This window comes from Labrus bergylta, chromosome 12 (genome assembly GCF_963930695.1).
Source record: "Labrus bergylta chromosome 12, fLabBer1.1, whole genome shotgun sequence".
Lineage (NCBI taxonomy): Eukaryota > Metazoa > Chordata > Actinopteri > Labriformes > Labridae > Labrus > Labrus bergylta.
The window spans coordinates 355146-367645 of NC_089206.1; the positions used below are offsets into that span (position 1 = coordinate 355146).

Genomic DNA, 12500 nt, shown 5'->3' on the forward strand with positions numbered 1-12500 from the left:
CTGTCGAAGCAGAGCGTCCCCCCGAGCCGGTCGCTCACACACTCCTCCTCCTCCTCCAGCTCTGCCTCCCAGCTGTCCTCTCGAAACTCCTCCTCTTCCTGTGCATCTCCTGCTTCCTGCTCTGGTCCCGCCCCCTGTCCATCCTTAAACAATGAGCGCTTCAGACGGTCCAACAGCCGGGACGCCATGGCACCAACAGGCCTCCGCGGGGGTGGGGGGGGGGAGGGGGGTGGGGGGGTGAACTAAAGACAGAAAAGTAATCCAGACACGAGACATTTCATTTTCACACATTTACTACGTCAACTGCTGATGTTTCCACGACAACGCTAAACATGTATATAAACGATCTAAAAATGAAAAACACAATGAAAAGAAAGAGCAGAGAGCAGCGTCGTTGTCAACAGACTGTTGTCATGGAGACCGGACGGACGTGCGGTGCTTTTCTGCCCCCAAAAAAACACCAGGTGGACACGGGGCGGGGCCTAACACAGGTTTAGTCCATTTGAATTAATTGATATATTTTGATGTAAAAATTTGACATATCGTGTCTTTAAGGCCGAAACATCTTACTGAGTCTGATAAGTGAAAGTCAGTCAGTGTGACAGAAAGAGAAAGACGTGTTTCAATGAGACTTCCACAATCCAGCAGGTGATTTAGAGAAACGAACACAGACCCACATGGGGAACAGAGTCTGCTCACGTTACAGAGCTGGACGCCTCTCCATGGAAATCATGTGACACATTAATAATGCAGCAACACGTGAAGTCAGCCTGCAGCCCGGAGAACAAGACGCAGCTTCAAGATCCTCTACAGGATCAGCTTTCCTTTAGCTTCCTCAACATCTGGAAGACAAAAACAGACATGAACATCTGGAAGGTTCACTCAGAAGACGTGAACATCTGGAGGGTTCACTAAGAAGAGGTGAACATCACTCAGAAGACGTGAACATCTGGAAGGTTCACTCAGAAGAGGTGAACATCTGGAAGGTTCACTCAGAAGACGTGAACATCTGGAGGGTTCACTCAGAAGAGGTGAACATCTGGAAGGTTCACTCAGAAGAGGTGAACATCTGGAAGGTTCACTCAGAAGACGTGAACATCTGGAGGGTTCACTCAGAAGACGTGAACATCTGGAAGGTTCACTAAGAAGACGTGAACATCTGGAAGGTTCACTCAGAAGACGTGAACATCTGGAGGGTTCACTCAGAAGAGGTGAACATCTGGAAGGTTCACTAAGAAGAGGTGAACATCTGGAAGGTTCACTAAGAAGAGGTGAACATCTGGAAGGTTCACTCAGAAGAGGTGAACATCTGGAAGGTTCACTCAGAAGAGGTGAACATCTGGAAGGTTCACTCAGAAGAGGTGAACATCTGGAGGGTTCACTCAGAAGAGGTGAACATCTGGAGGGTTCACTCAGAAGACGTGAACATCTGGAGGGTTCACTAAGAAGACGTGAACATCTGGAAGGTTCACTAAGAAGACGTGAACATCTGGAAGGTTCACTCAGAAGAGGTGAACATCTGGAAGGTTCACTCAGAAGAGGTGAACATCTGGAGGGTTCACTCAGAAGACGTGAACATCTGGAGGGTTCACTAAGAAGACGTGAACATCTGGAAGGTTCACTCAGAAGAGGTGAACATCTGGAAGGTTCACTCAGAAGAGGTGAACATCTGGAAGGTTCACTAAGAAGACGTGAACATCTGGAGGGTTCACTCAGAAGAGGTGAACATCTGGAAGGTTCACTCAGAAGAGGTGAACATCTGGAGGGTTCACTCAGAAGACGTGAACATCTGGAGGGTTCACTAAGAAGAGGTGAACATCTGGAAGGTTCACTCAGAAGAGGTGAACATCACTCAGAAGACGTGAACATCTGGAAGGTTCACTAAGAAGAGGTGAACATCTGGAAGGTTCACTCAGAAGAGGTGAACATCTGGAAGGTTCACTCAGAAGACGTGAACATCTGGAAGGTTCACTAAGAAGAGGTGAACATCTGGAAGGTTCACTAAGAAGAGGTGAACATCTGGAAGGTTCACTCAGAAGAGGTGAACATCTGGAGGGTTCACTCAGAGTCAGAGCTTAAAGGAGCAACACAAACTGTTCTTACTGTATCATCAGACTTTAAGAAACATGACCAAGTGTCATAATAAGCATCAAGAGAAGCCAACAACCAGGAGATGAGACCGAGAGGACCAAAGATGGAACATGAAACTAAAATCTAATAAAACACGTCAACAAGTCAGAATAATCATTAAAATGAACATCACCAGTAAAAGCAGTAAAAGGAGAGAAAGTGGGATTTTACGAGGTGTCCTTAAAGGTAGCATGAATACCTCTTCACCAGGTGAATAGATAATACAGTTTGTACCTGTGACAGCTCAGGTGAGCTTCAGGTACAGACACGTTAACAGTTATAAAGACAGTTAGCCTGAAGCTAACTACTTTAAAGTGAAGGACGTTGTATGAAGTGTCTGTGGGGGGTACAGCTCTTTAAAAAGACAGCTGCTGATCCTTCTGAAGTATTAAAACTGAAGTTTAAATCAGTTTTCAAACCGGTCTGTCCTGTTTCTGTTTCTGTCTGAATGAAGAGGCTGCAGTGCTAACGGCTAACCCCGTTAGCTTCCATCATAACAAAGTTAGCCGAGAGGCTAACAAGTTTGTTTACAGCTGATGTTCACTGATTTATTTGACTCTCTGAGGTTTAAATAACTCACCCGGGCTCTGAAGACTCTCTCCCCGCTCCGGTTAGTCCATGCCAGCGGGTAGAATCAAGTCTGAAGCTCCGGTCAGGACCGTCCTGCTGCGGGATGTGGGTCCACTCTCAGCGGACTGACTCCTGAAACTATCCCCGCTGGAGCTTCCAGGAGTGGGCGGGGCCTGGTGGACGTCGGACAGCACCATATAAGGACATAATGCACTAATCGTTACCGTACACTAGGGGGCAGTATTGATGTGAGTAATGACCTTACTGAATAAAGATCCTGATGGATGAACACGAAGACAAACTAACAGTAAATTAAAACAGTAAAGTTGTTTTAAATGAAAGGACATTAAGATGGGAAGGAAGTAGTTCACCCCACACCTCACAGTGCAATACAAGTGTGCAATATTAAACCAGTGTAATTATATCATGTGAAAAATATGTGTGCAATAAGAAAACTTATTTATGTTTTCATTTCCTTGTTCAGTGTTCCTCTTTGTTCTTTTTTTGTATTATATCTTTCAGGGTATAACTTCTGTACAGTTTATTTTAAATCACTTAGCTGTTACTACAACTTTTTATTTTTACTTTTACTTTATTTGTACTTTTCTTCTCTTTTTTTCTTATAATGCTTTTCTATTTTATATATAATTTTAACTTTTTTTGTAGAAGCTGACTCAGGGAGAAACGTACAAGAATTCCAATGTACCTGTACTGTACCTGTGCAAATGGCAATAAACATCTATTCTATTCTAAATTCAAATAGTCAGCTGGACAAACAATAATTAAACTGATGGATAATTAACTTAAATAATGTATTTATTAATTTAATAAGAAGGATCATGAAAGCTGTGTTTTAATGTTTCTCATGAGAGTGGAGGTTAATGTAACGACCTGATCTACGTTTGTTGTTTAAGCCACATTAAGTAACTTTGGAGAAACTCAGAAACATTTAAAAGTTGTTGAAAACACGACATTCTCTCTTTTATACAAACATGATCAGTATTTACATTTTTTATTTTTAAAGATTCATCGTAAAACGAAACCTCCCTGTTCCTAAAATCTGTTTACAAGTTATTATTTCTGCAATGCCATGACAAGTTGCTTCAGGAAAAGTTGTTGGGATCATGATGATGAAATCAGGGCGTTTAATGACCCTGAGAAAATATTGAGCAACACTGTTCTTCCTGTTCGTCTATTTCAACAGAAAAGATCACATGATGTAAAACAAATATCATATCATTTTAAATGATGACAGAAATGTCCGATCAATAATTCAGACTTCTCTCCAGTTGTGTTTTCTCACTTGACAGGCAGCTAGTGGGACCTGTGCTGTGAAGTACAAACATCCTATCTTTTCCCAGAGCCTTGAACGCAGCAGTAGTAGAGGGGCGTGGCCAACCTAACAACCAGGAAGGTGTTAAGATGACATCAGCAGGTAACAGCCTCCACCCTGCAGCGGCATCAGGAAGCTCAGCAGAGTTTGAGCAGCAGCAGAGACAAACAGTCGACCCTCCGCTCACCTGAACAGGTAAGAAAACCAGTAGCACCAGCACTCTGTACTGGGACTAGACCAGTAACAGCTGCTGGGTGTGCTCAGTGTGTGTGTGTGTATGAGCTTTAAGAGAGCTGAGAGGGGAGTGTGTGTGTGTGTGTTTAGAGTAACTCACTCTCAGGTGTTGTGAGCAGGTCTCGTCACCTGAGAGTAGAAACTCCTGTGATTCATGGTTCTGTTTTTATCTTCAGGGACTTTTAGATTCCAGACTTCAGTCATCGTCTTCATGTGTTAATAAGTCAAATCAGCTTTAAGGCTTGTGCATCATAATGTTTGGAGTCATCCAGGGTTGAAGATTAATGTGTCTCCAGTGACTTTGGTGAAGACTGAAATTCAGATTTCTAAACTTTGTTATGATCTGAGTAAATATTTAAAGATGTTGATAAATCTGTTTGAAACCACAGCAACAAAATATGAAGTCCGAGACGTCAAATATTAATTTCTTCAATGATTAAATGTTGAGAAAAAGCTCTGGCACGATGTCTAAATTAGAAAACATTGTTAACATTTTGCTGCTGAAATGTTGACAATGTGTTTTTCTAGTTTTATTTTGAAGGACTCTTTCTCTCCAACACACCTGTCGTTTAAATCAATGCAGACTTTTTAAAGCTTCATGCTATGGATCAATTTAGGGCTGCACGGTGCTGCAGTGGTTAGTGAGGAGGTTCCTGGTTTGAATCCCCGTTCTTCAGGAGTCTCTCTGTGAGGAGGTTCCTGGTTTGAATCCCCGTTCTTCAGGAGTCTCTCTGTGAGGAGGTTCCTGGTTTGAATCCCCGTCCTTCAGGAGTCTCTCTGTGAGGAGGTTCCTGGTTTGAATCCCCGTCCTTCAGGAGTCTCTCTGTGAGGAGGTTCCTGGTTTGAATCCCCGTCCTTCAGGAGTCTCTCTGTGTGGAGGTTCCTGGTTTGAATCCCCGTCTGTCAGGAGTCTCTCTGTGAGGAGGTTCCTGGTTTGAATCCCCGTCCTTCAGGAGTCTCTCTGTGAGGAGGTTCCTGGTTTGAATCCCCGTCCTTCAGGAGTCTCTCTGTGTGGAGGTTCCTGGTTTGAATCCCCGTCTGTCAGGAGTCTCTCTGTGAGGAGGTTCCTGGTTTGAATCCCCGTCCTTCAGGAGTCTCTCTGTGTGGAGGTTCCTGGTTTGAATCCCCGTCTGTCAGGAGTCTCTCTGTGAGGAGGTTCCTGGTTTGAATCCCCGTCCTTCAGGAGTCTCTCTGTGAGGAGGTTCCTGGTTTGAATCCCCGTCCTTCAGGAGCCTCTCTGTGAGGAGGTTCCTGGTTTGAATCCCCGTCCTTCAGGAGTCTCTCTGTGAGGAGGTTCCTGGTTTGAATCCCCGTCCTTCAGGAGTCTCTCTGTGAGGAGGTTCCTGGTTTGAATCCCCGTCCTTCAGGAGTCTCTCTGTGTGGAGTTTGCATGTTCTCCATGTGTGGGTTCTCTCCTGGTTCTCCGTCTTCCTCCCACAGTCCAAAGACATGCTCGTTAGGTTAACTGCTAAATTGTCTGTAGGTGTGAATGTGAGTGTGTCTGGTTGTCTGTCTCTAAATGTCAGCTCTGTGATTGGCTGGTGAACAGTCCAAGGTGTAACCCCGCCTCTCGTCCAATGACAGCTGGGATCAGCTCCAGCTCCCTGCGAACCCTAAACCTCGTTCAAAACAGCTTCTGCACGACTCCAAAACGCAGCGCACTGTTTCTCCAAATCCACATCAGACAAGTTATTTTGAAGGAGAAGTCTGTATTTTATGAACATGTGAGCGACATGTTTAGTCCTGTATTTGATCAAAGAGCTGCTGTGGGTCCGGGTGATTGGGGGGGTCAGGGGGGTCAGGGGGGGCTCCTGTTCAGGATTATTTCAGTTAGGACGTCCACAGCTGCAGACTTCCTCTCATAGTTTGGTGTTTTATTTTAAACTGAGGACTTGAGTGTGCTGACGGGGCGTTGAAGAGCAGAAGTGACTCGACTGGTCTGACCACCTGCAGGCCGGGGAGCGGCCCCGGAGCCTCAGACACCCCATCCTGACTCACTGCTGGACCAATGGAGCAGACTGACGCTGTCTTAATAATCTGACCTCCTGTTAAAGTTCCTCTCAGCTGGAGGATTCTAACCCGCTCCTAATACATACAGCTGAGAAAACAGGAAACAGAATGCAGCTGCTTCATTAGAGCATGGACATCATAGAGGTGGCGTGCAGACACACAGGGCGTCCAGGCTAAAAGTCATTCACAGAAAGCCAATGCAACGCGCTTTCTTCTGACTGAAGGCGGTGAAGGGACGCCTGAGATCTCCCCGTATAGAGGGACCAATGAAAAGCCAGGATCAGGTGAACGTCACTGACACATTAAGATGTTTGATTTTACAGATGAATCTGAGAAGAACAAAGTCAGAGTTTTTAACACCGAGATTCCTGCAGTTTGTTTGAATGAATCTTTTGTTGACAGCTGCTGATTCTTCAGTTAAAGATGAAAACTGAGATTCTGCTTCATGTCTGAACACGTTCACACTCCAACTTCAGACCAGTTTAACCTCTCTCTCGCTCTCTCTCTCTCTCTCTCTCTCTCTCTGTCTCTCTCTCTTTAAATTTCAAACGGCGGCCATCTTTCCTCTTTCCCCCGCGGCGTCTCCTCCCCTGAGTTAAATATTCCCTCAGTTAATGACTGCAGGCTCGTCGTTCCCTTGCACTTTGTTCCTCTGTGTTTTTAACTTGTTTACAGTTCAGCAGTCTGTAGTTTCATGGATCAGTGACTCACTGTGTCCACACTCTGCTGGGTAAACCTTTCCACCCTCACATTCTGGAAACATTCAAATAACGACACGATGCAGCTCATCCATGACTTGGCGCAGCAGGCGTTTACTCACTGACACATCGGGAATGCAGCATTACCTGCTGCTGGTTTCACCTTTGACCTTTGACCTCTACACCACCTGAAGGTTTCACTTACAGAACCTTTCAGACTCAGCTCAGCTGTCATCTCATCTTTGTACGTTCATAATGATTCCACGATGGCGTGATATTGGCGTCCCAGTCTGTGACGTCATGGTGTGTTTAGCCGCTGTAGAAGCACCACACACACACAAACAGCGCTGTTCTCCCCCGCTGGCTCAGCTGATCCTGTCTCTCCTCTGTAACGCCAGACATTCAGACTGAATGATAAACACCACAGCGACTTGAAACGGCGGTCTGAACGGGGCTTAAGAGAGAAAAATAAAAGTGGAATATTTAGGATACAGTTAACTCGCAGTTTAGGATAAATGTTTGATTTGAAGAAGTTAATCATCATCTGTCTCAACATTAAGTATTTTTTTGTTTTCTCCACAGTGTAACCATGAGGTGGCGCTCTCTTCCCCTCCTCCTCCTCCTCCTCGTCTCCTTCCTCCTCGTCTGCAGAGCTAAAAGATCAGAGTTCAGGATCTGTGCGTACACTCTGCAGAGATTCAACTCGGAGAAGGCGTCTGACTCCAGACTGATGCACACTCTGACGCGGGTCAGTGTCTCTCCTCATGTTTCATCATTCTGAATATCAACGCTTCTTTAACGATGGACAGTTTAATCTGCATCATTTCACAGCTCCTCCAGGAAAAGATACGAGTTAGACTGTAAAATGTTCATGTTACAAACTTTTGATTGTATGTACGAGTTGTATCCTCTCAGACACACTCTTCATGCACTCACTTGTTTTGGTGATTATAGTTTGGGAATAATAAACAGGGCTAATGCTAAGCTAGCTTCGATAGAAAGACTGACTCCGGAAAGTTCCTTGTTTATAGTTGTGATACAGCAATTTAGACTTGTGTGTGTGTGTGTGTGTGTGTGTGTGTGTAGATTGTGTCTCGCTGTGACATCACTCTCCTGCAGGAAGTGATGGATCCGGACGGTAAAGCCATCAGATCTCTGCTGGCGTCCCTCAACAGGTACAGTGAAAGGTAGACAATCAGCTCTCTCTCACTAACATCGTCCTCTCTCTCTGCTGCTCCCTGCTGGTCTGAGAAAGTATTTCTCTTCAAACTATAAACAAACCAAAAACGCTGTGATGAACGGCCGTTATTTAAATGTCATAACATTTTTAACATTAACATGTTTGTACATTTAAATTTTCACATTTAAATGAGTAATAAGGATTAGCTGTGACTCAGACTGTGACACTAACACTGCATCATGTTGATTAATACTTCCTTGTATGTGTCTGCCTCCAACAGGGATATTGACAGGTATGCTGGATTTTTTTCGAGCATGTGAAACGCCGTCTAAACCTAATTAATCATTCCAATCAATTAATGTCTCTACTAATCCTAACGCCTGTTATAACAGAGTAACACTTTATTTTGTGCAGTTGATGATGAGGTAAACCGGCAACAATCAGCTGACTGTCCATCAGATGGCAGGTGAATGACATCCAGACAAAAAGAAGTTCTAACACTTGAAATAATCCACATTTCATTTGAATCATTCACCCAGACTTTGACCTTAACTTAAAGTCTAGAGGAGGTCATCACAGTTGTCTGTGAAGGTTCTCAGTCATCGAGGTCATGGCAGACTCGATGCTTGATCCAAAGGCAAAGGTTTCACCGCTCCTCCTCTGAAAGGCTTCTTCAGTTCTGGTGGGCGGAGCTAGAAATATAACCGTCTGTGAATCATTAGCATGCTCTGACGTGAGTCATCCTTGATCATTAGCATGTGGTCAAAGTACTTGTTTGCCCATACTTCCTGTCTTAATTCTAAGCTAGGCTAAAAACAAACTGGAGTGTAAGGACGTTAGGTTTACACTGAAGCTTCCAAAATGATTCTGTTTGCCAAATCGAATCAGTTAATGGTCAGAAATGTAAATTCAATCAGACAGCGGAGGAAACGTCCTCTGATGACAGTCAGCTGAGCAGACTTACCAAAATAAAGTGTTACAACAAATTAAATCTAAGAGTTCGATTGAGGTCATTTATGTCAGGGGGAGGGAGGGCTCGAGCCTAATTACAGCATGATGCATTATATTCAAGCATTTTGTTATATGTAATTTAAAGAAATCCACTATTTAATAAAAACAATACCCTTTATATTACAGCGTTATTGAAAACTTTGTGGTTCAAATCTCAAGGGGTCAGTAAGATTAAATCTACAAAGTAAGACGTCCTGTTTCCAACATGCATTCTCTCACACTGGGAGGGACAGTGGCTGCAGCAGAGACATACATTATAGTGTCATCAGTAAAACAATGTGATATTTTTGCCATATTTCTTTAAAATGAGGCTAAGATGCTAAAAAGAGAAAAGTGGAGGACTAAGTACAAAGCCTTGTGGAACGCCACGTATGCTTTCCTCCGCCACAGTCGACCTCTTCTGCTGATCTCCATTTCAAACTCTGTGTTACGATGTCCAATCTAAATGTGGGCAAAGTTTCAGATCAGGAGGTAAACATATGTCAGAGTAATCCCAGGATGAGTCTGCAGAGGGCGCTACACGGCTTTTTCAGCTAATCACGCCATAGTTCCCCGATATCAAACCAAGAATTTCAGCAGACGGCTTCAAGCCTCTGAAACCTCTCACAGAGACTCTCTTCTCCCAAACCTGGAGAGCAGCCCTCCCCTGGCAGCCCTGCAGTGTATCCTGTATCCTGAAGAGCGGCGAGCAAATCCTATATTTCCAGCTTGCAAAGCATTCTTAATTATTATTAGATATTAATTTGGATGCAAATTGTTACGATTGTAAGAAAGGCGTTATAAACACACAAAAAGGAACAACCACATAAATCGCCCCCTGCTGGACATTAGGGAGTTTGCACTTTTAATTATATTGAACTAATTAATAATTAAAACAATGTTGTGGGCTTAATTTCTCAGAACTGCATCAACTTCTCATACAGTCCATGGTTCCACCTGACAAAAGCCAGAAATAACAAGGCTCTGCTCTGCTCAGCATGACTAACAGAACACACCATGGTGGTCTTCCTGCGCCTGTTTGATGCACTGATTTCATTCAAACGCTTTTATTGGTATTGTTGCAGTCTGATTATGAGTGCCATTCAGGCTTGGTGGCTACGGTAAATAAAACATGGGATTTGAAGATTCACTCAAAGCTGCATGATTGAGGGTACAACACTAATCCACACAGGATCAAAAAGCATGATTATTTTTTTTAACATATGTTGTTGGCATGTGTGAAACTGTTAGGAACTAAAACAACAGAGAACAGAAAATATGCAACGGCTAATGTGAGAGAAAGAAATCAGATCCTTAAAGGTCCAATCAGTGAGCTGTGTAGAGAGTGAGATGATAAAGGTATCTTACTATCTGATCATTAAGGAAACATGCTATGTTGAAGTGCTGGCTTCTCTGACAACAATGCAGCAGCCAAACAGAGAAGTGGTTCAGATAGAAGTGATTGTACCCGACCTAAAAAGCCTCTGCATGTTTCTAATAAGCTCCACGAGCAGAAACGTGCTCAAACTAGGATCAATATTGGAGATGCTTTTGAAAAATGGAGAGAGGTTAGAACACAGAAAGGTTTACAGACCCATGCAGAAACAGAGCGGCAGAGTAGAGTGCACTGTACCAGAGGAAAACATCGGTTCTGGCAAAGCGTCTCTTTGTACAACTTGAAGTTGGTTTAGTTATCAAAGGTTTCTCTGTCTGTGTGGAGGTACGAGGACTACAACTACAAGGTGGTGTCCAGTAAGAGTCTGGGAACATCTGCCAACAACATGCAGCAGTACGTCTTCATCTACAGGTGAGACTCAGAGCAGTCAGTCCAGTCGGTGTCTCTGGTCGGGGATCTCAGCTCAAACTGAGTCTGTGTTTACAGGACAGACACGGTGAGCGTGCTCGGGGAGCATCAGTACAAGAAGACACAATCGTTCACCAGGGAGCCGTTCGCTGTTCACTTCCAGAGTCAGAGAACAGGTGAGTGGACTCCGCCCCCTTTACATCCCACCACTCTGTCCCTCTTTCTTTACTTCCTGTTTGTTTTCTCTGTCCTGCAGCGATAAAGGAGTTTATTCTGGTTCCTTTGCACTCGGAGCCCACACGGGCGGTGCAGGAGATCGACCGACTCTACGACGTCTTTGTGGAGGTCAGCAAGAAGTGGAAGAACACGGTGAGTTCTTTATCGCTCTGATCGCGGTTTGCTGATGCTGGTTTCTCTTTGGACTCTGCTCATAAAGAGTCTTTTCTTTCAGGTTTTACTGTTTTTATCTTCTTTTACTTCTTACTTTTGTTTATGCTCTTATCTTAACTCCTCTTGTGTTTTAACTTGGTCATTTTTTATCTTACTTTGTCTATTTATATTTATATTTACTTTTTATTATTATTAATATTGTTTTTTTGATAATTTATTCACTTGTTTCTTTTTCTCTTCCTGCTCTTACCTTCTTATTGCTGTTCTCTTTTGATTTGCTTTTATCTCTTTTAGTTTCTTACATCTTTTTAAATCTTTGGTCCTCTTGGTCTCAGCTCGTGTTGTTGGGTTCTTATGATGGTTCTTGTGATGGTTCTTGTGTTTCCTGGGTTCTTGTGATGGTTCTTATGATGGTTCTTGTGATGGTTCTTGTGTTTCCTGGGTTCTTGTGATGGTTCTTGTGATGGTTCTTGTGTTTCCTGGGTTCTTGTGATGGTTCTTGTGATGGTTCTTATGATGGTTCTTATGATGGTTCTTGTGATGGTTCTTGTGATGGTTCTTATGATGGTTCTTATGATGGTTCTTGTGATGGTTCTTATGATGGTTCTTATGATGGTTCTTGTGATGGTTCTTGTGATGGTTTTTATGATGGTTCTTGTGATGGTTCTTGTGTTTCCTGGGTTCTTGTGATGGTTCTTATGATGGTTCTTGTGATGGTTCTTGTGTTTCCTGGGTTCTTATGATGGTTCTTGTGATGGTTCTTGTGATGGTTCTTGTGTTTCCTGGGTTCTTGTGATGGTTCTTGTGATGGTTCTTGTGATGGTTCTTGTGTTTCCTGGGTTCTTGTGATGGTTCTTATGATGGTTCTTGTGATGGTTCTTGTGTTTCCTGGGTTCTTGTGATGGTTCTTGTGATGGTTCTTGTGTTTCCTGGGTTCTTGTGATGGTTCTTGTGATGGTTCTTGTGATGGTTCTTGTGATGGTTCTTGTGATGGTTCTTGTGATGGTTCTTATGATGGTTCTTATGATGGTTCTTGTGATGGTTCTTGTGATGGTTCTTGTGTTTCCTGGGTTCTTATGATGGTTCTTGTGATGGTTCTTGTGATGGTTCTTGTGTTTCCTGGGTTCTTATGATGGTTCTTGTGATGGTTCTTGTGATGGT

The 12500-nt window shown here is 43.6% G+C and overlaps 2 protein-coding genes across 7 annotated transcripts in view; one reads left to right on the forward strand and one right to left on the reverse strand.

The window, feature by feature from the left end:
* The window catches only part of snx21 (sorting nexin family member 21), a 16014-nt gene extending 13144 nt beyond the window's left edge, over window positions 1-2870 (reverse strand). Inside the window, exons 1-2 of one of the 2 annotated variants that reach the window (XM_020659904.3) lie at window positions 2711-2870; window positions 1-242 (exon numbers count right to left, since the gene is read on the reverse strand). The exon at window positions 1-242 is cut by the window's left edge and continues 101 nt beyond it. In XM_020659904.3, coding sequence (XP_020515560.1) covers window positions 1-188 — 188 coding nt within the window. In that variant the 5' untranslated portion in view covers window positions 189-242; window positions 2711-2870. The remainder of the gene's footprint in view (window positions 243-2710) is intronic. The other variant, XM_020659905.3, reaches the window with a different exon arrangement.
* Window positions 2871-4073: 1203 nt separating this feature from the next.
* LOC110005319 (deoxyribonuclease-1-like 2) overlaps window positions 4074-12500 on the forward strand; it is a 10922-nt gene continuing 2495 nt past the window's right edge. The window contains exons 1-7 of one of the 5 annotated variants that reach the window (XM_020660683.3): window positions 4074-4228; window positions 7558-7723; window positions 8062-8162; window positions 8436-8447; window positions 10866-10952; window positions 11028-11125; window positions 11206-11318. In XM_020660683.3, coding sequence (XP_020516339.1) covers window positions 7565-7723; window positions 8062-8162; window positions 8436-8447; window positions 10866-10952; window positions 11028-11125; window positions 11206-11318 — 570 coding nt within the window. In that variant the 5' untranslated portion in view covers window positions 4074-4228; window positions 7558-7564. Of the gene's footprint in view, window positions 4229-6278; window positions 6562-7557; window positions 7724-8061; window positions 8163-8435; window positions 8448-10865; window positions 10953-11027; window positions 11126-11205; window positions 11319-12500 lie in introns of those variants that run through there. The other 4 variants (XM_020660684.3, XM_065961475.1, XM_029275369.2 and 1 more) reach the window with 4 other exon arrangements.